This window comes from Rhopalosiphum padi, chromosome 2 (genome assembly GCF_020882245.1).
Source record: "Rhopalosiphum padi isolate XX-2018 chromosome 2, ASM2088224v1, whole genome shotgun sequence".
Taxonomy (NCBI): Eukaryota; Metazoa; Arthropoda; class Insecta; order Hemiptera; family Aphididae; genus Rhopalosiphum; species Rhopalosiphum padi.
Genome location: NC_083598.1, coordinates 4,028,162 through 4,054,479, shown reverse-complemented (window position 1 = coordinate 4,054,479; position 26,318 = coordinate 4,028,162). Strand labels below are relative to the sequence as shown.

Here is a 26,318-nt window from a genome sequence, read left to right as displayed (position 1 = left end):
GTACAGACGATTGTAATGAAGTATGATTAACGAATTTGCGTGCACCGCCGGACGTATCGGCAGACGTGTCGTATAAACGCTGCATTTTATTATTAAATATTCATCGTCGTTTGAAAGCTGAACACTATAGTCACTAGTGTCGCTGCGGTAATATATAGATGTGGGTACATCTGTGAATAATTATCGGACCGCTACGGACCCGATTCGGAAATAAATAATAATAAACCGTATATTATATCGTTTAATAACCCACATTCACGCGTGTATAATATAGTGATATGTACGCGGGAAAAAAAATATTATTTACATCGAAACGTATTCATCGTGGAAATATGTATTGTGTGTGTGTTTAAGGAACCGATGGTTTTTTGCATTTATAATTTTTTTTCTTACTGTCCGAATGCGTAGTCTGTTTATTAATTTGCTTTGAAACCAAAATGTGTTTCATATATCACGCATGAAATTAAACCGATGATGTTAACACCGCTATTTGTGTGTAATTGTGCTTAATTTATTTTTGCTTTTAAAATGAATTATTTATCATCGTGTGATGTGCATACGACGATGGGTGTAGTACTCGATAGATTTTCAACTGTTTTTTCAAGTCATCGCAATTTTGTTCGGTTAGTTATAGATATGACTGCTACTGTGTGATCAATATATTTCAACGGTTATTACTTGCGTGGGAATGGCGTTATAAACAAAAGGTTGCGCATTTTGGATTAATGAAGTTATCAAGTAATATATTAGTTACAAATACAGTAGATTTAAAACTGCAGAAAGTTAGAGTTATGTTTGTAAAGTTATAGAAATTCGTTGAAGAGGCAAAAAAAAAAATTGATTTTAAAGTGTGATGTGGGGGTTGAAATAAGTGATAAACGTTTTGGTTGGAGAAAAAAAGAAGTTGAAACAAATACGAAGTTTGTCGTACTAAAATGCATAGTTTAGTGAACTATAAAAGGGTATAATATGTGTAGTAAAGTTCGTGTGCTTGTATGCGTATATGGAGATCGAGTCTAGGTCGAGTTATGCTATTTTTCATATATATGATTGAGAAAAAACGCGACTCACAGAAATATTCACTTTTTAATATACATTTTAATTTGTTGATCGCTGCGTTGAGAGGTTTGTTTATAGATCTTTATATATATAATTTAGAGTTATAGAATCTTTAAGGATTTTTTTAATAATATGTTATATCACGAATATATAGTACATCAACGTATGTCCTCCTCGTTCTCGACATGTTATACGTTTTGAAATATCTATTGCCCCCCTTAGGACGACGGGAGGGGGACTATTATAATATATACATTATGCACCATATAGATAAAAATAACTCTCCCGTCTGTAGACGGTACTCGCGGTTGACTAACAGACGTATGGACGATAAATAAAGTGCTCGGAAGTTAATTATGCGTTGGTCCTGGTGTTATATATTTTATAAAATATATATTATGTACGATTAATAAATAAATCTGTTGGTGATGTTCCGCCAACCCATTGCAGAGTTTATTTAACGGCGAACTGACATCGACTTCGGTGTTTCGATACTCTGCGTAGTTAATACAAACTTTTTATTTATCTCTTCCCCTTTCCTCGGAGTATGGTTCAGGCATGTATAAACCACGGCGGTTCAGTGCGTGTTTTGTCATTTAGACGCGCTTTCTAGAGTTTGTCAAGGGCCAGCGCCAAAAAACCACGATGTATCATTGTCATTTGTCGTGGATGACCCGACGTACATACTATTTCCGCATTCGGTTTCACCTCTTGATAACAATTCAAAATTTGTTCTTTTTTCGTAAGCGTTATATACACGCGCTCCAATACAACATTTATTGAAATATGTTTACCCTTATTAGTGTATGATGCGCTTTGTGTGCGCGAATCGTCTTGATGGAAAAGAACCGCGACGTGGGATATTTTTTTGTTTTTTACAAAATAATAATAATAATAATAATAATAATCGGCAACGATGAGGTATTTCGTCGTCATCAAAATAAACACTTGTCATCTCCTCCTGCCCAATCTCTCACCTTTCGTCATCATACACAGTGCATACACACACCTTAACTACCAGCGGTCGCAGTTGTTTCTCGTATAATGCTTTATAATATTATGAACGCCGCTCACCGCATATATATGTATATACAACACACGGCGACCGATCGACGACGGCGTTAATTGTTTGAGATTATATTTATCGTTATCAAAAGCGCCATCTCTCTTGACATTGACATCATCGTCGTTCTTAGTAATTTTTTTTCTGCGATGCACTCATGTATATACAATTTTATGTCGAGTGTGTATAAAACGCGCGAGTTTACATATTATAATACAGATATAACTTTACGTATAATATTACTATATAGTTTACTATTAGTAATAAGTTTTTACAACTATTCAGCCAATTATTTCCACGAATGATTTATATATGCAAAAAAACTCAATAACATCAAAAGTATACACAAAGTAAATATCATATAATGATCGTGTTTAACACATAGCATGATGTACACCATATGTAGCTTCTGAATCATCTTTAAACGAGTTCTATCTACGTGTGCAGTATGTACACACATACATACACACATACACATTTACACATAAATATAATATTGTAATATAGTTATTGTTATGCATGTTTGCATGAGTTATAGACGTAAAATCAATATAGCTCTTTGACCTTCAATAAATAATTTAAAATGTAGATGAGCGCGGCAAACCGGAAACGAAGTTGTTTATTCATATCTTTTCGTTTTTCTCAACAACGTAACGCGTTAGTGTATAATGATATGTGTGTGTGCGTATTTCATTTTATATATCGTTAAGAACGATGGTAAAGTATTTCTTGTCCGCGACAATTTTTCCCCACACAATATTAGAAACGCCGTGTGTTGTGTATTCGTTTCGGCTCCGATTCTGAAACCCAACACGAAATGCATTCGTTTCAGTCTCTGGAACTCTCTTGACGGTTTCCCCTCGCGTATAGTGTATTGACGTGTATATAATACTTTATAACGTATGCAATATTATTGTGATATTTTATATTTCCAAATGCGTCGTCCGATTTTACTTGTATATTATACAGCGTCTCGGCAAACCGTCATTACTCTAATGGCTTTCACACGAGACGACAATCCGAAGGGGATGGATGGATGACGATCTGCAAACACATATTATTATAATATAGTATACAAGGTGATCCGTTCAAGTGTCTACACTCATTGATTCGGAAAGTTTTTAATTTTTTTTCTACATTTTTGTAGTAAAACAAACTTTTTGAAAACAAATTACAATTTTTAATCGTTATAAATTTATATTCATTTTATATTTACTTTTTAGAATGATAAAAATACATTTTTAATTTAATTTTCTTAAGTAGAACAAATTTTAGAGTATTTTGATACGTTAAAATTAAATTTGATTAGTTAGAGTTTAGATGAACTTAAAATTAACTACTTGTTTGAAATTAAATTTTTACAAAATCAAAGTATTCCAAAAAAAAATATTTTCCAAAATAATTATCAAATATTGTCTTTTAATAATGTAAAAATAAAATTGTTTTAACGATTAAAAATATATATATTTTTTTGAAATAATTAGTGTAGATTCTTAAATAGATCACATTGTATAGTATGTACTATGTACGTTGATCGCGTATATATAACAGTTGTAAGCAATAAAACATAGTACCTGTCCAATTTCTTGTTTATAATAGCGATGTGCAGCGTATATCTCGGCTGTGTCCGATGACAAAAATATTATGTTTGCCTGTTACTCGTAACAAATGATGTCTCGTTCGATGGATGGAAATCCTTAACGCGATGGATCTCGGTCCTTAAAACCGTGTGCGAATTACCGATATATAGATAGTGTACGACTAGTATGTGACTAACGACGTGGTTGTAAATACAGCTGTTATACACACATTTTATATTATAGATAATCTGTACAGGCAGAGCAATGAACATGGATGGGGGCCCTACCATGGGTTTCGAATTTTTTCTGCCCGTGAAAATGAATATATATATATTATATACATTTTATAGATAATATATACATATACAGTATACACCGTGCGTCCATGCCTTTACGTTTAATTAAGTATAATTTTATTTTTTTATTTATATTTTGGCTATTATAATGGTGTTATAAATTATGATTTAAATAAAATGATCGTAGTCCATGTACACAATTTGGATCATTGGCGCCATTTGAAAGGCGAGCGTGTAGGCGTAGGTATAGTATAACTAATAAGAATGACTTTTCCCTACATTTTTAGCCCAAAATGAAATTCAAAGTTTTTTATTAAATTCTTGGCTTGTAGTTTTAACATTTTACTCACCCGTATGCAATCATCTTATGTATTTTTTTGGTACTTATAATTATTAAATTTCGTCACTTATTTATAATGTTTTTTTACAATATATTACACATTATTCACAAACCCAGGCATTTAATAATTTCATATGTTGACGCAAAACATTATAGAGTGGCTTCTAATTTGGAAAAATTGTCGGCATATTATAATATACTGGTAGAAGTGGTTTTTCTGTCCTCTGCAGGTCGTATACAATATATACAAGTTGTTAGCCTTTGTTTGCCGATTCCGTAGACGACACTCACTCACGATGTATGCATGCGTCCACTCACCGTATAAATCTGTCGGTTTTTCGTTTCCTCTCGGTCACCGTCGCGGGTAATCCCACGCTCCTCCCTTCCATTCGTCATACCTTTCTATATACTTAATACGCCGACGTCCATATGGCACACATCGCGCGACCGCGGTATTTTCTCGTATAGTATTAACTCCGTTTTCGTAATAACAATATACGTGTACTATATATAGGACGTACCTATACCTAACAAACACACACACACACACGATAATTCCTTACATGGTTAGGTCCTATTAAGTATATGCTGCTACAACGCGGCCTACGCAGCAACAGTAATCGCCGTTTTTCGATTTACGTTTACAACTCATTCATGATTGTTACTCCTAGTCCCTCATGATCTATCACCTCCCCTCTGGCACACCGTATCCCTATATTTATCTCCCCTCTCATATTTTCCGACGGTACCTTATGATACTCAGTGTAGGAGTGCTTCAAATTCTGTACATCTTTTGTCCGCATATTTGTTCCACTGCGGCTAATCTATTCATCTATGCTTTCGTTTGTACACACATTTACATACACACACACATGTTATTAAATACTATACGTTACCAATATAATATTATTACATTATAGTAACATATAAGTATGCGTCATAAGTGAATGTTATGGGTAATGTTGTGGCAAATGTCTTAAATAATATTATATTATTGTATTATGACGTGGTTTTTCAACGATCAATCGCGGTTAAAAGGAAGGGGTTAATACAGTAATGTGACGGAGCACTGAGTAGCGTGGGTCGGTCCACATCATCGCTGACCGGATACGCGCTTTTATCCCATCTCGCCCGTGTCGCGTTGTTGTATACCTATACATTACACGTCATTTAGGATAACCTGACGGATGTGTGTGCAAGTTTATAACGACCAGTGGGATAATTTTTATTATTATTATTAATTCCGAGTTCAAACGCTTTGCTAGAGCGTCGCTGTGCTTCTTCCGACTGGAATAACCGTTGTATAACAAACACGTTCGTTGTATGTTAGTGTATCATAGTTATACTTACTTAGAAATAATGTTTAACTTTGTCTCTTTTAGCACATAAGTCTATAAGTTTAATAAATATTCATGTGTCAAATGAGTGATACTCTTAAGATTCATGAATAATACCTATAATTTAAATTCTTAAACATAATTGACAAAATAACTTAAATACAATTTTTATAACTTTAAAAGTTGTCTTTGAATAAAATTCTTCTTGTCATTACAAGTATGCTTATAATGCCTTGTATGTATGTATAGTATATAATATATATAGTTAAAATTGGAGATGTATAAACATAATTTATTATTTTTCTACTTACTAGGTTTATTAAAAGAGGATATAAATAACATACAACATATAATGGAAATTGAAATCTTTAAAAATTAATTTACATGTATTTTAAATTGTATTACCATTAATCATTATAAATATGACCTGAAAAATTTTAAAACCAAGAAATATATCCTTAAAACTAAAAAAAATTATGTAATAATATTCAAAATGAAGTGGTATAAAATGTCTTATTATTTCGTAGTGTTTATTGAAGCTAATTGCTAGTTTACTTAGCGATAAATCTAACGGCTCACCATAAACGTGTAAATGTAACAATTTCCATGTCGTAGTTCATAACTTTATGAATTGTTTCATTTTTTATATAATGTCAATTGAAGTGTAAATCTGTGTATTATAGTATACCTAACCTATGACATCTAACATAACTTATGGATCTCTTGGTCATTCGTTTTATTTTTATCAGTCGCGTGTAGGGCTGGCTGGCCCTCCCCCGCAGTATGTATATAAGAACGGAGCGCACTTTAGATTGTCCCGGGTGACAGGTGATATTCGCGGAGGCGACTTCCTGTGCGATGGACTAAGGGAGGGAGAGGTGGATCGCGAGCGTTTGGTATTATTATATTATACTTACCTACTTATATATGATAATAAAAATAAATAGGAGAGCGACGGCGGCGGCCCCCACGCGACCGGAAACCCGTAAGCGGTGGCGGCGGCGCCGTTGCTGTTGCACTTTCGATATAATATGTATATATTATTCCTATTATATTATTATTATCGTCTCATCGCGTTCCAGCGTTTGTGTAGCTTGCTGTAGCCTCCTCCGCGGTGGCCACAACGGTTATTAACCTGTTGGAAAATCGTCGTCTGTATAATATAAATATATTATTGCGTGTTTAATTCCATGCGTAACAACAACAGTAATAATAATAATAATAATAATAATAATAATAACAACAACAACAATAACAACAACATAGTCGATAACGTATATACGTAGAAGACATTGTATTCCGGCGCGTGCGATCAATCGTCCTACTTGTGTGTTCCTAAAGGTAGATAGGCCAACGGATTGCCACAGCATCAATATTATATAATAATATTATTCATAGTAAAAGTATGTGATAGAGGTTTACAATTACAATTACAATTAAACGGTTAGGTATCTATTTTGATAAGATGAAGCGAAGCTTGTGTTGTTGTGACAGAAAAATCAATACATAAAAGTGATTACCAATTTATTTCATTTTTAAAGTTTGTAAAACAATAGAATTGTTACAACATTAAACGTAGTAATTTATCATAGAAACTATTATAAATCTAAGATTAAACTATATTTTTGACATTATATTGATTATCTACAGTTTATTTTTATATGGTAAATAATTTAAATACTCGTTGATCCTAAGTATTCAACAAAAGATTTTAAAGCATACTTAACAGGAATATACTAAACTCTATTGTATCTTGTATTTAAAACAAATGTTTTACTATTACCTCTGATTTAATTTTGATAAAACGTTTTAAAATAAAATTAATAGGAGCCTTTCTTGTATAGGTGTTTCACTGGCAATACTGTACCTAAATCCTTATTATCTTGTCTTGTTTATCTTTGTAAAGTTTATTTATTCAGGCAGATTCAAACTATTTAACTATATATTATTTAATCCATTTAAAACGTATTTAGAATATTATCAATCCATTTTTATTATTTAAAAAAAAACCCTAGCATATTTTAATCTTCCTCTTAGAACTATGCATGAAGTTGTCATGCTTCAATGTCTATGTATAATAATTAATAATTTTCATTGTATATAAAACTTTGTTTTTTTGGCTGTAGATTTTTTTCTCATTTCAAAATGCTAAGTAACCCTTGTGTTATAAGGGGATGTTGAAGCCCCTAAAGCTATTTTCGAACGAAATGAGCAGGGGACAGAGCCCCCTATAGATATATATGTATATATAATCTTCGTCTGGTGGTACAGTTTTTTATTTCCATTTGCTTTTAATGAAAAATGTGTTGTATATGCCGTTAAATGTGTCGTTGCTTATTCCTACTCCGCTTGTTTAAATTTTTGAAAAAAAATACTATTCGTCGTTTCCGATCAAAACTCGTTAAATAGTCTTCGCACAGGTGTCTACTATTCAATATTTTTTACGATGTTATAATAACATTATTATTATTATATATAATGGCTAATAGTGCTAGTACTATTTACTATTGTTAATAACTACCACCACGTGCTGCAGTTATAATATTATTTACTTTTGAAATCAAAAAAACCCGTCTAATTATTTTAATGAATGGCGATTTCGAATTGTACAAACTACGAGTTTAATACTATGTACTTATAATTTATTATTCAATCGTTTTGATTCGATAAAAAAACATTAAACCGGTGGCAATTTCTATGTAACTATTATAATATTAACTTTTTATACGCTTTATAACATTGTTATATTAAATCGTACTACTATATATTATATTACCGATATTTTAAAGGAGTCGAATAAAAACACAAATTTATTGGTAGCCAATAAACGGCTAATTAAATTATATTGTTATTAATTATATTTGGATAGATGGATCCTAATAATTTTTTTCATATTAATTTTATCGTTTAGAGATCTAGCCTGCAGAGAAGACGAACGTGGTTTTCCTCTATTATAATCCGGAAGGTTGATTATTTTTTTTTTATATTGCGACGCTCACACTTACCTTTATGGTACTCGAAGACCGATTTAATGCCGTACAACTATTGACAATAATAATGTTTTATGATTATTATTTCCAAATCATTATTTTAGTACCTACAATATATAACGTATTTTATCAATTTATCATTCGTCTGTCTGGCGGTTAAATTAATTTGTCAGCAACAATCTGCGCGTGAACCATACAAACCTTTAAAATAAATCAATTTTAACGTACATTTTTATACGGGTCGTCGATATTTTGACTTAATTATGTTACAAATTGTAATCTCGCGCCAAGCTATACAAGCCTTTTAAAATAAAACAAAAATAATACTTAACTACGTCATAATATCAAACATTTATGGTGGTGTATCGTATAGTTATATTTATTAATGTAATTTTCAGGCCTATTTTCAGTACGCTCGTTCATAATATAGTTTCAGACATTTATTTATTTTTTGATTGCATGTACCTACTTCGCCATCGATATAAATTTGTAGTATTGAAATGATAGATTATGCTAAAATAATCGATTTCTTAATAAAATAGTTTATGTTTGTTTTTTATCTACAGGTATATATCGCAAAGTAGTGTTATTTTTGACCTTTGAGAATCTGAGTACCGTACATAGTATAGTAAATTAATATATAATACCTATATTATTTTTTTCTATCCACAAGTGCACTGGATCGATAAAAACCATTTATCTATAAATTATCGAAAAAAAAAATAATTAATAACCCAATTATTTTATCTATAGAATATAGTATACTAAGTTCATGTGATTACAACTATGTTATATTTATTGAAAGGACTTTTATGAATAAATCTTCAATAATAATATCATTATAATTGTGTTTTTTTGCATATTAGTGGGATTAGGCTATGTAAAAAACGATTATAAATGTTAAAATAGTTATAAATTAGTTTCACTTCACTTTAATAAACCAATATAGGTATATCATACAACTAGGTAACTCAATTTTCTGTATAAAGTAGGGTTTGATTACCTTGTCATTGAGAATAGGTCACTGTAATGGATGTGTTAAATTTGAATTCAGTGAAAAACACAATTAAACGGTTAAGGGCAAGCAAACACGTGGATTGGCATTTATTCCTCCGAGCATAGTGTATAGTACTATATAGTATATTATATATATATATATATATATATATATTTCGTATAACTGTATAGTATTGTCTTAATTCTGTAGATTAAATTTATTTTTGCTAAAAGTTTTAGCCTAAAACATATTATATACATACATAATACATACATACATATATATATATATATATATATATATATATATATATGTATATATTTATATTTATTACGTTATAAGTTAAGCTTAATGAGCCTTAATATGTGTGAATTTAGGTTCGTGATCAAAGTTTAACAATAGTAAAACATTTTAAAAATAGAATTGTGTAGGAAACGATTGTATACGATTAATATTTTTGAATCAAAACAAAATCAATTTTGTCAAAAACTAGTGTTCTATAAATATTCTCATTTTCCGTTGTTTTTTATTGTTTTATTTCCAATTATTTAATAAAGTACTGGAAATTGCCTACTTTAGATACCACTTCCAATAATCCCTCCCACATCACAACATGTACGAACCAGATCTAAATTACAACTAAAAACTATAAGAAGAAAACTTTCTGCTTCAAAACGTGATTACAAACTTTACTGTAAAACCAATATATTTCTTTTGTTCAGAGTAAAAAAAAAAAATCAAAAAAAACCAATCTTACACAATGAGGAATAACGATCGAAATAATGTTATTTGATTTGTGTTTTTAGACGCCATAACAAAGCTGAATTACGAACAAGTTTCAGAGTACCTTGTTTATTGTTGCCTGTTCCCGATCGATCAACTGATCAACAATAATCTACGTACCTACAGTGTTCAAAAGATGTGAACTTAAAGTAATAGTATAGATTATAATACAATTCTATTTATAAATATATATATATCAATAGTTATTGAAGTATAAATATTTCAAAAGTAACGTAGTATTTTTAAGATTTAATCGTAACCTCGGTCCTCGAATGGTAGGTATATGAAAGTTTTTCTGAAAAAATATTTTATTTAATCGCACATATATGAATAAATATTAATGATAGACGGATAAATTATAAAAAATAAACATTCAGGTCTATTCTTCATTATTATTTAACATTCTGTTTATATAATTAGTTATGTTCAATTAATAACGTCGGTTTTAAAACTTTTTTTTTGTCTTGTCTGTCTTTTTTAGTGTTTGAGTTTTGAAGTTGTCTTAAGGGCCAAAGTTATTTCTCTTTAGACTATGTTTGTATATGTACTGTATAGTTTGTACTATGCCGGTCGACCGCTAGTAATAAATATTTAATTCAGCATTTTTTTTTTTGTCTTGTTTAATCTCGTTTTTAACGCAGTTGTTTGTCCAAAAGTTTTGCCGTTTTCTCTCGCGGACTTTAAACAAGGTATATTTATAATTGCGTTTGTTAATGACAGAATCTCCCGAACAACATATAACTTCTGCAGCACGTTGATATTGCAGCGAAAACGTAAAACAGATGATATCTGGACAAACGAAATATAATGTCGCGAGTTATTGGTAGTAGTTGTTCGAGGAACACCTGGTCGCCCAAATTTTGACCATTATATATATTTATAATCAAATAATGCCAAAGTCTAATGCCTGGATGGCAAGGAAACTATACTTGATGCATTTTTTTGTACAAATTAACATTTTTTCACAATATTAAATACATGTTGTTATTTAAAACTAAATAATTAAATTAAGATTGTTATTGTTTACATAGCTACACATTAACAATATTTACAAAGTTCTAAACGTTATTACCTATTACACTACTTAAAATTTAAAATGTACTTACGTATTTCTCATTGGTATTAGCATTTAAATAATATTTACTTTAAAAAAATTGTCCGTGGTAAAACATTTTGTTTTTGTTATTAATATTTTGAAAATATAATACCTAAATTTCAAGGAATAACTTAACCGTCGGTGACCTTTGCATCAAATCTTTTTTACATAAGCTCAACTATAGGTTATGTTCTTTGCATGTAAAATTTTCACTTCTAAGTTATGATTATACATTATAGTCTTTAGAATACAAGTTAATGAGTGACATTTTTATTGGTAAAATTTTAGTAACAAGTCGTAGTAATATTTTCTTTTGATACAATAAGAAGCAGGACTAATAGTCATAGTTAAACTGATAAGTGGCTTTTAGTTATTTAGCAGTGAGGATAAAAGTTGCAATAGTGAAGATACAGACGGTTTACTGTGTATTTTACCGTTTGAAAAAGTGGTTTCAAAATTAATTATACGCAAAATATTATTGGGCATTTGTAATTAGATGAAGGATTTTTTACTGAAATAATTTGCAGAATTCCACATATTTGGTTCCATAAAAATTAAGAAAGATCATGCAAATATTTTAGTTTGGTTTGTCACTTCCAAGTTACTGCAATAATTATCGAATTTGCAAAATAACTGCGTTCACAACAGAACAAGTGAAATTGCTTACTATACGTTTCACCACAATCATCATTGTCTAAGTTTTTTTCTAGTTTTCTCAATTTTCAAAGGATACTCGTATTTTCAATTTTATTGAACTACGTGTATGTTTCCCATCTTGTTGTAGTGTTCAAATGTTTGTTTGAAAATTTGTTTTATATTATTGATAACTATTATTGTTAGGTTATCAATATTTTTAATTTATCAATTTAGACATGTATTATGTTATAAATTACACAATTATATCGCGTTATCGGGGGTCGGACGTATTAGAGCATATAACTGTAAACAATCTAAATAGCTTACAAAATACACTTTTTTTTTACCGTTGAATTGTTTTATTAGGTATAAGTTTTAACTATACTGACTGAAACAATTGGTCATAATATTTAATAGGACTTGCGATTAACATACGTTTCTGTACAGTTTGTTCGCATAAATATAATATAAATTTGATTGTGACCTACCCAATATATTAAATTATAATAAATACGGTTACGACGTCTGTATAAAATTAATGATATAAATATGGCGTGAAACCTCATCCGCCTCCCTCGTCGTTTATATAATATACGTTTGATGACTTTCGCGCGACCATCTTTGGGGACGACCGAAGAGGTGACGACGACGACGACTAGTCGCTGCGAGCAGCACACACACACACATAATATATACGCATAAAATATTATTTCTCGCGTTGTGTACCTATAGTTGTTCCTCGTAAACGGCGAACGACGACGACGACGACCACCACCACCACTACCGCCCGCCGCCTGAAAAGACTGCAATAAATTCTTTCTCGGTTTATACCCTAAACCGAGTTAACGGTCGACGCTCGCTGATATCGTGTCTGTGCTGCCTTTTTCCCGGTATTATATTATGATTATTATAGACGTCGGCGTCGTGGGCGTCGGCCGTCCGACTGTTTGTGTGTGCGTGCGTGCGTGCGTGCGAGTGACTCATCGGCGGGCCCCGTCTGTCCATATCGAGCGGAGAACGCCGCCGCCGCCGCCGCCACGCATACTTTCACCACCGCCGCGACAGAACATTGTCGCCGAGGTACGTTTTATTACAATAATCGGACGACTGTATCGCACTCGGCTCGACCAACTTCGCGTTAAACGATGTGGTTCTTCGCGTTTGTCGCCGGCCACAGTTCCGCGAAACTCGAAATCCCTCACGCCGAATAGTCGAGCCCCTGCGAACCGTACGTTTTATGATCAGACGCCAGAATCCCGCTCTTGTATACCGTGCGCACCTACCGTGGTATATATATTACGCGTTATTGTTACACGCGCGAGAAGGGACAAACGGGTTTTTCGAAGAACTTTAAAAACAAAATAATGTATATTTATATTACTTGGCACTGTATATCCTGCTCCTCCCCAAAGTCTCGAGGAGTAATAACAGTATAATCGGGCGTTTTATGTGCCGCACACATAAACGCGTATGTTTCGGCTGCTCTGTCGACACGACCGCGACGTCGCCGTAGTGTGTGCAGCAATCCGTTATATGGTTATCGCCAAGCATATTCGATTCTTTATTTTTCCTTAAATAATTTGCAGTTTTTCAAAATCTGGTTTTAGGAATTTTCAAATATACTCGAAGGTCATGTCATAAAATTATTGAGAAATGTTGCACTATACTTGAGGAGACACACATTTCTTTTTTTTTCAAATACCAATCGTTTTTCAATGAAAACTATTTGGTGGATATATCAATGTTTAAGTAATAGACTACTATTTCGTGTGAAAATTTGCACATAATATGTCGATTGATCGTCACAAATAATATGTTTTATTTTTTATTTACAAATGTCGCACACGATTATTGTTATTACTTCATATTTATGTCACACCATATAGCCAGAGTATGGATGCGGGCCTTAGGTGTACGATCCCCGAGCTACATTCTATGCAAGTATTATTGTCGTTTTATTTTTATTGTGTTGTCATTGGAGCGATTTGTTATTTATTTCAAAAATAATTTTTTTTTGTTTTAGAAAAAACGTTTATTGAATTTTGTTGACAAACCGCTTAGTTTATTATTGTTACTTTTTTAATTTAATTACATTTTAGGATAATGATAAGAATACTGTGATAATCCTTGTAAAAAGTTTCTAGTAGTCACCTTTACATAATTAAGTTATTTAAATTTGTGTCTTATATGTAACAAGCTAATAAGGAGTTCTTTGTTGTATTATATGTGTTTTAGATGTCTGATTGGATTGCGTTTTAAAATAGCTTATTATAATTCAATTCTAATATGAATTCTATTGTTTTCATCTTAACGTCGTGTATGTATATATCATAAATATATTATAATAATAAATAGTCGTCAAAAATATAAAATTATTTTTCCTTATAAAATTAATGGCTTTGCTTTACAGTAGTACCTATACAATTATTCTTCATAATTTAGGTGTAAGTGTGTTATTGTCTTCTGACTTAACATTCAACGATCATATTGATACAAAATATTTTAACTATTGTTAGGCCATACGTATTATTGGGTTTATAAATCGTAATTTTTCTGATCTATGGTTTAAAAGTGTTGTATTGCTCTTTTGTTAGGTCAATTTTAGAATATTAATTTGTTGTTTTGAATCCTAAACAAAATAATTTAGTAGATAAAGTTGATAAAAAATCAGCTTCATTTTACCATCACTTTTAAGTTAGATAAGACTGATGTGGGCTTGGAAGTTATAGCTTGAGAAATTCGATTAAAATCATTAACTTTTAAGCGATAATTTAATAATTTAGCATTTATATTTTTTATTGTAATAGTCTATTAATATGTCCCAAGTTCAAAAAAAATACACATAATTTCAAAATAACAGATGTTAATTCAAGAAACAATACTTTTTTTTTTATTATTGCTCAAGTAATTTAATTTCTAATAGTCCGGAAAATTGTCTTGTATATCATTGCAATAATTTATCAAATTTTAATTTTTGTTTTGACTCACTAGCCAAATTAAAAAGTATTTTAAAAAATATTTCTTAGATAATAATTTTTTTTTGTGTATGTAGCAGTAGTCTTAAGTATATATAACTTTTAGATTTTGTCTGTACTTAAATCCCTTTGGGGTGTTCAATTTAATAAATAAATAATAATAATAATAATATTGAGCGTGCGGAAAAGCAATAAAATTCTATGGAATTGTTGAAGTGATGAAATTTCAGCATGCGTACAACTCATTAAAATATTCTGTATGCACGCGTATACCATGTATAATATATGTATATTATATGCGAGAAGATTTTCGCACGATTCTGTTTATAATCATATTTTAAGAATTAAGATTAATTATATTATTATTTCTTCGGCAGCACATATTTCGACGTCTGGGAACGTATAATGGTGTTTTTAAAAGTTGAAAATAAATCGTTTCATATATTTAATATCTTATATTTCGAAATTGTCTAGTAATATAATTTACTGTAGTATATATATATTATTTATAGACAATTGAGAAACGGAAGATGATTTTTTATCTCGTGTTTTTTATTTTTATTTATACGCTATAATCTATCGTACGATAAACTGTGTATCATTGCCTTGGACTATTGAATTATAAAAACATCTTTTGGAATGTCTCTTTAAGTCCTCAGAGCAGAAAAATTGTAAACAATTTTTGCTAATAATAATTTCCGTTTTCTACGAGGTCGATTTTTGAGAGCGAGTTTTAAACATAAATATGTACTGATTTACGGAAAACAATTGTTGAAATTTTCTTATCGTAATCAAATATCTGACCTCACTTTCAGTGCACTGCTATAATTTAATTCGATCGGAAATCATTATTATATTACATAGATTGAATGATTAGTTGTTGACGTGTTTACTGTATACATCTATCGTTTTAGGTCAAAAAGTCGATTGTGAGCGCCTTGTTATTTGTGTTTGTTGTGTAAAAAAACAAATTCTTAATCTTATACAAAACAATCTACTAGTAATCTGGATGATTGAAACTCAAGGCAAAAGTAAAAGTTATAATAACATGCAACAAGGGAGTCAATTCGACAATGATTCGATACAAAGTTCGTAAAAAAAAAAAATTGTCCTAAACTGAAAGTCAGTGCGAGTTGTACGCAAACCTTTTCCTAACACAAATAATTTACCCATATAATAATTTATTTGATCGAATACTGTGAACCAAGCATTTTATTGCATATAAATAGGTACCAATAAGAAATGTATTCGATATTTTAACAGTTTTTGACACAACATTTAAATAATATTTTCAATTTTAAAGTATAAATGTTTTTGTATACTATTTCAAAAGAATTTACTGGAGATCATCTCCTGTTTCTGTATACTAATATACTAATATTACCTATTATTGTAAAACTATGAAATATTTATATATAATTTAAAAACATGTTCACTTAGATTGGTCTATCTACTTATCTACGGTAATCAATTTTTTACAGAAGTCGTGGAAAATAGTATTATGATATATACATTTTTAAGCATAATTTCTGGAATAGTTTTACTTGAAATTATTGACATTTTTTGAAAATAAAAGTAAATTATTTTTTAACTTTTTTTAAATTGGATATTTTAGTAAAAGATGATGTATTCTTAATACTCCTATTGATAAAGTGCTAGTATAATGTATTATAGTTTTAAATGTTAATAGTAGATAATTGTATTTATAAATCGTACTGATTCAATTTATTAATTCCTTTGTTGATGTAGATAGAAAGACAGGTGCGCTATAACTCTTTTGACGTATTTAACATAATATTATTTATTCATATGCCTATTATAACAATATTATTATTTGTTCAAACAGAGAATCAACTAGTTGATTAACTTATAAACTGGTAAACGTTATTTATTGATTGGTTTTTAATTTTTTAAATATTATTCTGTTTTGAACGTTATTAACTAATATATTAACAACTATTTGGAATGAACCCTAAGACGTCTAAAATAGAACTCGTTGATGTGTAATACTCGATGACTTTTGATCGGGATCGTGCAATATAATCCTGTTGATTAATAAAATGCTTGATATTGTCGTATTTTTAAATATTTTTTCCGAGAGTACTATTATTTCCACGGATAATTTGTATAAAGTTAATAGTTAATGTAGGAAATACGATCATTTTAAAACAGGAAATTTGTTTTCTGCTTAATTAAAAGAGATAGCAATATTCATCTAAGAATACAACTTGAATAATAACTAATAATACAATTATTTTTGTTAAATTATTAAATTGCGTAAATTTTTACTCATTAATATAATACTTAAAATTAAAAATCATATATAATAATGAATAATTCATTTATTTTATAATAATTAAAACATTATTATTTTTTTTATAATATTTTATAATAATGATCGTTTAATTAGATATATTACTCGTGTAACAAAACGATCTCTGTTCATTATTATTATTTTTTAATATGTTCTATTTCATAAACTTTTAAGTAATAATAATCAATTGTAAAGAAACTATTTACATTTAAATTGTTATTAATTTTACTTTATTTGACATCTAAATTATTATTAACTTTAAGTAATAAAATAATACTCGTTTTTCTAATTTTTGTAACACTTTGATTTTAATAATATCCATTTAGACATTTTGAATAGGTCTCCGTACTACAATGATTTTTTTTTTCTTATACTTTTCCCGTAATGCACTGCGTAATAATATTGTAATATCACATGTACGAGTATGTACGAATTCTCTAACCGTCATCCGTTTCAACTGTATGACGATGTCATTTTGGAACGGTTTTCGTGACGTTGCAATTATAATTATTAATTAAGGATATTATAATAATAGTATAATATGTTCTCTGTGTGTATACAAATAATAATAATAATAATAATAATAATACAAAACATGTGACGCAATGTACGGGATTTGCGGTCAAAATCGAAAAAACCTATAGAGTTGACCAAAGTATTTCAGTTTTATCGGAATATTGAGTTGTGTAATGCAAATTCGTCGCATCGCTAAGTTGGTTCTGCAGGGTTAAAGTTTTAATAAAATCACGCGATGTTTCACCTTAGTACTGCACCGTGGTCGTGGTGATATTAGGAGTGTAGGCCTGGGTCACGATTTCTGTCGTGGTTGTTTCGTGACCGGACCGTGCGACAAGTAGGTTTTTATTTTCCTGCATTTTTTTTTTTTAAAGCTACGGCGCCGACGTGGACGAACGTTTCTAACCAAAAAGCCCGTATATAGAGGTTCACGCATACTCGAAACCATATAAAAATGCGTAGGACGACGGTATATAATATGTCTTGCGGTTTTGTCAGTTCTTTTTCTTCGGCACGAAATGTAAACGGGACACCATTTATATCCTGCGGCCTTACACAGCTATGACAACACGCTGGCTCTACACACGTATTCACTTCTCCGTTCGTTTTTAAATTGTTTTTTCAATTTGGTGAATTTAGGAATTCATTCATTTTCCAATGACGTTTGTTCTTTAAAGCAGTTTTACATTATTATTATTGTGCAATTTTTGGCGGTTGGTTCCGCGTAGCGTCCTCATAACAGCGTGTACGATTCATCTTTAAATGTTTTCCTTATTTCTTATTTCCCATGTCGACCGTATAGCTTTTAAAGTAATGATAATATTAAGTACCTAGTACCTATGAATCGTCCAAGTGAGGAGTGACCAACTGAGGCAGATGTTTTCTGCCGACGATACATCGTTACATAATATACGTATACCATAATATTGTTGTCGGCTATTTGTTGTATATACTTTATTGGTTTCCTCATGGTCCATCTGAAACCACAATCTCATTAGGAGAAAAGTTGCGGACTCAAAAGAGGGTAAATATACTTAATTTGTTTTATCAAAAAACAATTTTTTTAAGGGATTACCGTTTCCGCACTATGTACAGCGCAAAAACTGTAAGTGTTATATCCCTCTCCCCATTCGAGTTGTTTGTAGTATTTGTTTTGGCGAAAGACATTTGGTTTATAGCTAATCTTGGTTTTTAATATCGTGTATTCGTGTGCAATCACCCTTACGTCGTCGTCGTGGTAATAATATGACGAGCTTGGGATGGTCTATAGCACTTGCAGTTTAGGACTTGAAAAATATACCTTCCGCAAACGTTAATATTGATAATTTGAAAGTTTAAATGTGCGTAACTTAATGTGGTAAGTATATACATTACAAAACGAGCTGTGCCACTTTGAAGTCTGTTTCGGTCGGTTACAACGTTAATTGTCATGTATATTGTATGTATAGTCTAATGGCCGACTGGGTCGACAACCGTAATTAAAATTGAGAAATGTTTACGTTAATTCTACAACAAAGATTGGTTTAATAAATGTATTAATGGAATACATTTAAAAAAATATATTTATGTGCTACATGCATCAGGCTATATTGTAAAGTATTTCTACTAACACTCAACCAAAACAATAAGCTAAAAAATTAAAAATAACTCCAATACATGTTAAAAATTTTAGTCGGGTGTTGGAATTTAATATGCAAACATTGAGGCTATAGATGAATATACTAATACGTCGATATTTGTCCAATGCCTGCAGACGTTTGGTTTACGTATAGGTTTTGTAGAAAAGAAAAAATCACATTTAGGAAATTTTTAAGCTTTATTTAAAGCTATAATAAAGTATATAGATTATAGATAAAGTTTGGGGGGATAAATAAGTTAAAAAAAATAATTGGTTATCTATCGTTTCGTTTATCAATACAACGGGTGGATGTTTTCCTATATATGTATATTATTGTTATAGTCGAATTTCGCATTGTAACGCACATTTTGCACAACAGTTTGACGTTGATAGATTATAAAAAATGATAAGGATTATCCTTGATAATATATATATATTAATTTCGATAATATCCGACAAATTCGACGACCCGACAATACTATATAATACAGCTTTCCGGTCCTATATATGTAGGATTACCGAGACTCTACTTTATACTCACGTATATAACATAATATAGAGTGTAATTGTGGTGAAAGCACGCCGTCCGTTTTTCTGAAATATATATATGTACCTATATATAAACGCCACGATACATATTTATAATAAACAGACGGCTAGCGGATTAACCGTGAAAGTATGTGCTCTAAATGAATAATTCAAACACGCCGGGCTTTATAGTTGCCGGGGCAGTTAATCATTTACGGTGGTGATGTGTGTGTGTAAAGAAAATATAATAACTGGTTCAATGACTCTTCGCCGGTTGGCGATAGTAATAATTGTGCGAAAAGACGGACAAATCTCGTGTGTCTACTTACCTGCTATATTATTTTCGAAATGTCGTATTTTTTCTTCCTATAAGATATTTTGATCGGAAACGTGTTTTATGTACCTATGTATCATTCTTATTCGTCGTTTTTATGTTTTATTGTATTTTTTTTTTCCAGGACGTTTTAAACAGGCGGCTCGAAAAACGTACGGACGAGATGGTGGAACGGGGATTGATCGACGAGCTTTGTCAGTTCAAAAACGAACTTTCCAAAATTACCGGAACAGACAAGTAAGTCGTCTCGTTACGTTTATATTAAACCTATTGGTACCATATATATCATACACCATTATCGTATAGTATACGGTATACAGTAAAGACGAATATTCCGAACTTCCAATCATTCGTATGAACTTTTTTCGTGTGATTTTCATTGAACGAGATCGAAATCGTATACCGTTGGATAAAATTATTATCTACTCGTGTAAATTTTATAATATATTATTATGTATTTATATTCTATATACTTTGGACGATAGTTCATAAAAAATGTTTCATACAAATATAAATGTAAAATGTTATCAAATTTCTATTTTCATACTTTGATTATAAATTATATAAATTGTCAACACATTAATATCAATTACTATAATTTGCATATCACCACATCCTCAATATGATTTAAACATTGTGGACTTATTGTTATCCTCAGTACACAAAGTTAAATAACTCAACAACTATTCGTTTTTCGACATGAATCGATTTATATTATGAAATATTTTAGTACGTTCTGCTGATAGTGTTTTATAGTATGCCGCATCTTGTCATTATACTTTGTATAACTATATCTACTAATATATTATAACGAAACGAGTCGTTGGGACTATAATATTCGAAACAAACTGAACGCGTTCGACAAACGATTTATTACTTCCGGACACACATATTTCTATAGGATCGATTGTATAAATTATAATTATTATTAAACGTTCAGTTTATGGCCATTATTATATTATATGTACAGTACAACGTGACTACCGTCAATGTATGGATGAGCACTGGGGGGGGGGGGCTGGTGTACTTAGTTATAACTATGTGAGTTTTATAAGTGTAGGTACATCTGTGAGGTTACATTAGGCCGGTTTGCATATCTGAGGAAGTCCGAAATGTAATCGTAGACGAAAAAACAACGATATATATATATATATATATATATACATATATTATTATATTATTATATACTTACATTGCGGTATAAATACCCTTTGCTGCAGTATTTGTCGAGGTATGCGTATCAAAACCGTTTGAGGGCATACATTATACAAAGCGTTTATACACATTAAATAAATGCGATTTATAGGGTATACACTACACATAATACCGCACGCCGTACGACTCACGACGTTATTATATTGTATATATAGAGAGAGCTTTGCTGTGTTCATAGCATATATCTATATACACCCATATATACGTATTATATTGTTTTATACATTCGTATTCCGCTCGTGGCGCATAACCGGTTCGAGCGAATTTTTTCATTGTAAAATATGTTCTCGACGCATTATCAACGTGTACCTAATGAGTGTTAACACGATCGGGCAAGTCTTTTTCTTTTTTTATTGATTATCAAATTATTTTACTATTGTATTATTCTTTTTTTTTAAATCCATGATATAATATAATATTTTGTATAAACTTGAGGTTATTAATTGGTTTTTGTGTGTAATGCATTTTAGCTTCAATTTGGATTTTACAAAGGGCGTGTTGCAGTGCATCGGTCTGAAACAGTTCCAGCAGTACCTGGAGCTACCGGTCGACAACCGTGATACCGAGGTTGGCCGTAAATGTTTGGAGGATGCGCTCGTCGCTATGAAGTACATGACTAAAAAGTACGCCAGACGGCAGATACGGTGGATCAACAACCGTTTCCTCAAGCCCAATGACAAACAGGTGACGATCTAAATGTCTTTATAACAGCGCTCCTCATAAAAGCCACTCCTATATAGGACTTATAGGTGTTCAGTGACGAAGACATGAACTTGTATATTTTCTAATATTAATAATATTATGTTACACCCATTACCTACAACATTACCTAGTTAATTTTTTTCAGTTATATTATTACGTAATGCGTATTAATAAATATATTTATTATCTCGTAAAAGATCAAAACGTAAAAGTAACTAAATATTTTTAAATACAATCAAGTCACAATAACTCGAAGTTGAATAAAGATAAAAAAATTGCTTCGTCCAATTATTCAAGAAAACTTAAAATAACTTGAATTTATCAAAATTAAGTCAAAATTTCGAGTTGTATAAGTTAATACATTTTAAAAGTGTTATTATTTACTTGTATGTAAATTACGCAAAAAAAATATATTATACCTAATGAGATTATAAAAAAAATGTGTGATAAAAAAAATATATAAAGACGGTTATAAAGTGATATAATTTGAAAAACATTTGATCGTAACTTATTAGTTATTAATAATTAACGTTTCAGCTATTAATTAATTAAATCTTATTGCCCATCGTTTTGAATATAGAAGTTTATCCACGACTTTGACAGATTCAATAAATTGCCAAACATTTCTTAATGATTACATTGTTTGGTTCGCCCTTATAGTGGTATTTGAAGTTTTTTTTGGAATTCAAAGTTTTCATAACTTTCGAAATTATTACTAGTTGATGTATTATTTATAGCTGTATAATATATGTTAATTAGTATACATTTGTACTTGAACTTGCTAATTATGTGTTGTATTTAATTATAGACGTTTAGTCTCGCCCCCACGCCTGACCCAAAATTTATTGATGTGTATTATATATGTAAATGTGAATGTGATATATCTATTATATATCGACCACTACTAAATAAATAGGAAAGTTAGCTGTAAATAACACTGAGCATAACATTTTCCTTAAATTTGGAATTAACGCTATACCTAACTTAAAATAACATCATAATTACAAATACATTATTCTGCTGATTTCGATTTATCAGAGGAAAATATGCGCAGTAATAGCGATCATTTAACTTTGTATTACCACAATATTAATGATAACCTTTTTCTTTGCACACTACAGGCCGTCTCGGTGTACCGACTAGACTGCACCGACCTCAAGGAGTGGCAGCGACTAAGCGACCAGGCGGTGGACTTGGCGCAGGTTGTGTTGGGCAGGAAACCTCGCGGTCAACACACGCTGGAGCCGATTGACATCAGTGACCAGAAAATCGTTTTGCCCGTGTACGGCGACTATTATTGCGAAGACTGTTCCAGACCGTTTTCCAGTGAGTGTTGGACGTCACGTGCGTTAGTCATGTGTGTGTCTACGACAGCAGAGAGAGAAAGAAAGAGAGAGAGAGAGAGAGAGAGAGAGAGAGAGAGCGCGCGCGCCAAAGCCAAAGCCAATCTGAAAAATATTTCATGTTTTGTCGATAACGGTGTGATTAATAGTTATAACGATGCGCTTATTATACATGAAATAATTATTCTCCGCGTTTATATGGGGTGTATCACCTACAAACGTTAGTACTTATCGATAACTTTTTTCCAATCAATAAGTATGATTTTGGATAGCTATTACGCCGTAACTCTGTATTAACGGGCCGTTATTATAGTGTTTGCAGTTAACTTAAACTAAAAATAAATATATTTGTTTTTATTTTTTTTTCAACCTTAGAATCGTTTTAAATTATGAATTATTAATTGTACCTGAGTATTTGAGTATAGTTTGATAAGTTTAAGAGTTTAAACAGAAAGTGGCGAACAGAGGAGTGTAATAGACAGATAAAATAAGTCGATACAACATGTTGTGTATAGAACTATAACCTATATAACGTAGAAGTATTAAATGCGATATTTATAATTTTAGAACATGATCTCGACTATAAATAAACTAAATTATATAGTTTAATATGTATGGATAGGTGTATGAATAAATTAAACGAGTTTGTCAAACTCTAGTTGAAATTAGTAAAACCGTCTTATCGTAAATACCTATTGCTTGTAAAGTCGTACCTATTTATACTGTAAAAATTGTATAATCAAATAGTTTATATATGTATAAAGAAAATGCGTGTTTAGTAAGCAGTAAGAAATTGTATTCGATTGTGAGTTGAACAAAGGGTGGGTGGGTGGGGGTGTTGCTAGTTTGATTTTAAACATTTTTTTGTTTGTTTTTTAAAGTTCACTAGTTTACATTGCAGATTCTGCTCAAATATTATGTAATAATAAAATATTAGTTACACTTGATATCATGTAGAAATGTTGTAATCGTCTCTTTCAATAAATTGTATTATGAATGTAGCATTAACCCATAATATATAACCTAATTTAGATGTTGAAAAAAATAATTATTAATTATTAACCTATGGTATACTTGAAAATGATTGTAATATTTTTGTTTTCTTTATGATTAATTTGTTTTATTTTGTTGTAGATGACATACAGTACAATATCCATATGGGTTCAAAGAAACATGTTAAAGTGATGATGAAACGTAAACGAAAACTTCAGGACACAAATTTACACAACGACAGCGACAAAGAGAAAAAATTGTACGCTCATAGTAAAACATAGGTTAATTAAATTAAATTGTTACCCGTTAGTTATAATGTTATGATGTTATAAACAATATTTTAATGTATAAATTTTTAATACTGTGAAATAATTAAAATGACTGAAAAAGTGTATGACTTGGGTTCGATAAAGCTCTAGACTATGTAAGCACAGGGTTGATGTTGAAATATTTGTCTTATTATGTTAATGTATAAGATCAAGACTGATTATAGATTTTAGTTAAATAAACAAGCTGTTTTGTAATGTTTTGTAATATTTTACCTAGTATTTAATGTCGTTATAACTGTTATCATTATTTTACTAATAGATAAATTATTAATATCAGAGATTGTAGACATTATTAATTGTTTTAATGTTCCGAAATCTTATTTAAGTATGTATAAAATCTGGGAATGTAAAATAATATTGTAAGCGACAAACCGTTCTCATATTGTTCCATTTCCTAATAATTGAGTACAACATGTATACATTTCATTGGGTATTTAATAACGACGCAAACTGATTTAGACTATAGTATTACAATAGCCATATCGATAAAAATTCACACTAAATTTCATTCACAAAAGCTTTTAATTTTTATCATTTAAAAATTATTCATTTAAAGATAGAAAATACATCATGATTTAGAATTGATTGCTAAACATCATAACTGTGTTTGTTAAAATAATTGAAAAATGTAAATATCTTCTTAATTATTGTGCACAACTATAGTTTATAATAGTATATTTAGTTTTTATTAGACATTTTATACTAATATTACTCAAAATGGTATTTAAATTGACAAGGTTAATGTTAAATTGATCTTACCAATTTCTCAAAATAATATGTATGTTGAACCATTACACTATAGTTAATTTTGTATTGTATTTTTAAAGGTATAAGACACATGCCAATGTACAAAATCATCATTTTTTTTTTTTTTTTATTACTAATTGATACTGTAATTGGTGTAACATTCTGCATGTGTCGTTTCTCATTTATCACTGATTATTTACAATTTATTTAACACTATTGTATTGTATACCCACCTGTTATCTTACATTTAGAACAATATTTTTAGTTCATGACATATTGTAAAAAGCACTACTAACTGTAGAGAAATTGGTTTTTATTGATTTCCTGTAACGTCTCAAAACTGAGTTATGGTATACCTACCGTAAATCATTCATGCTTTATATTCCAAATATTAATGTTACAATACAATATACACCCAAATCACCGACCATGTTCAATCTAAGTAGGTTATTTAAGTCTTAATAGGACCACAGTTCAAAGTGACAATGATATTTTTGGATATTTACATTATTTTAATTAATATATTA

At 30.4% G+C, this 26,318-nt stretch overlaps 1 protein-coding gene across 1 annotated transcript in view; it reads left to right on the top strand.

The window, feature by feature from the left end:
* Window positions 1-25,239, top strand: part of LOC132919642 (uncharacterized) — a 99,095-nt gene extending 73,856 nt beyond the window's left edge. The window contains exons 5-8 of the mRNA XM_060981382.1: window positions 20,587-20,699; window positions 22,148-22,361; window positions 23,501-23,705; window positions 24,857-25,239. Of these exons, the coding sequence (XP_060837365.1) occupies window positions 20,587-20,699; window positions 22,148-22,361; window positions 23,501-23,705; window positions 24,857-24,996 (672 nt within the window). The 3' untranslated portion in view covers window positions 24,997-25,239. The remainder of the gene's footprint in view (window positions 1-20,586; window positions 20,700-22,147; window positions 22,362-23,500; window positions 23,706-24,856) is intronic.
* Window positions 25,240-26,318: the final 1,079 nt, after the last annotated feature.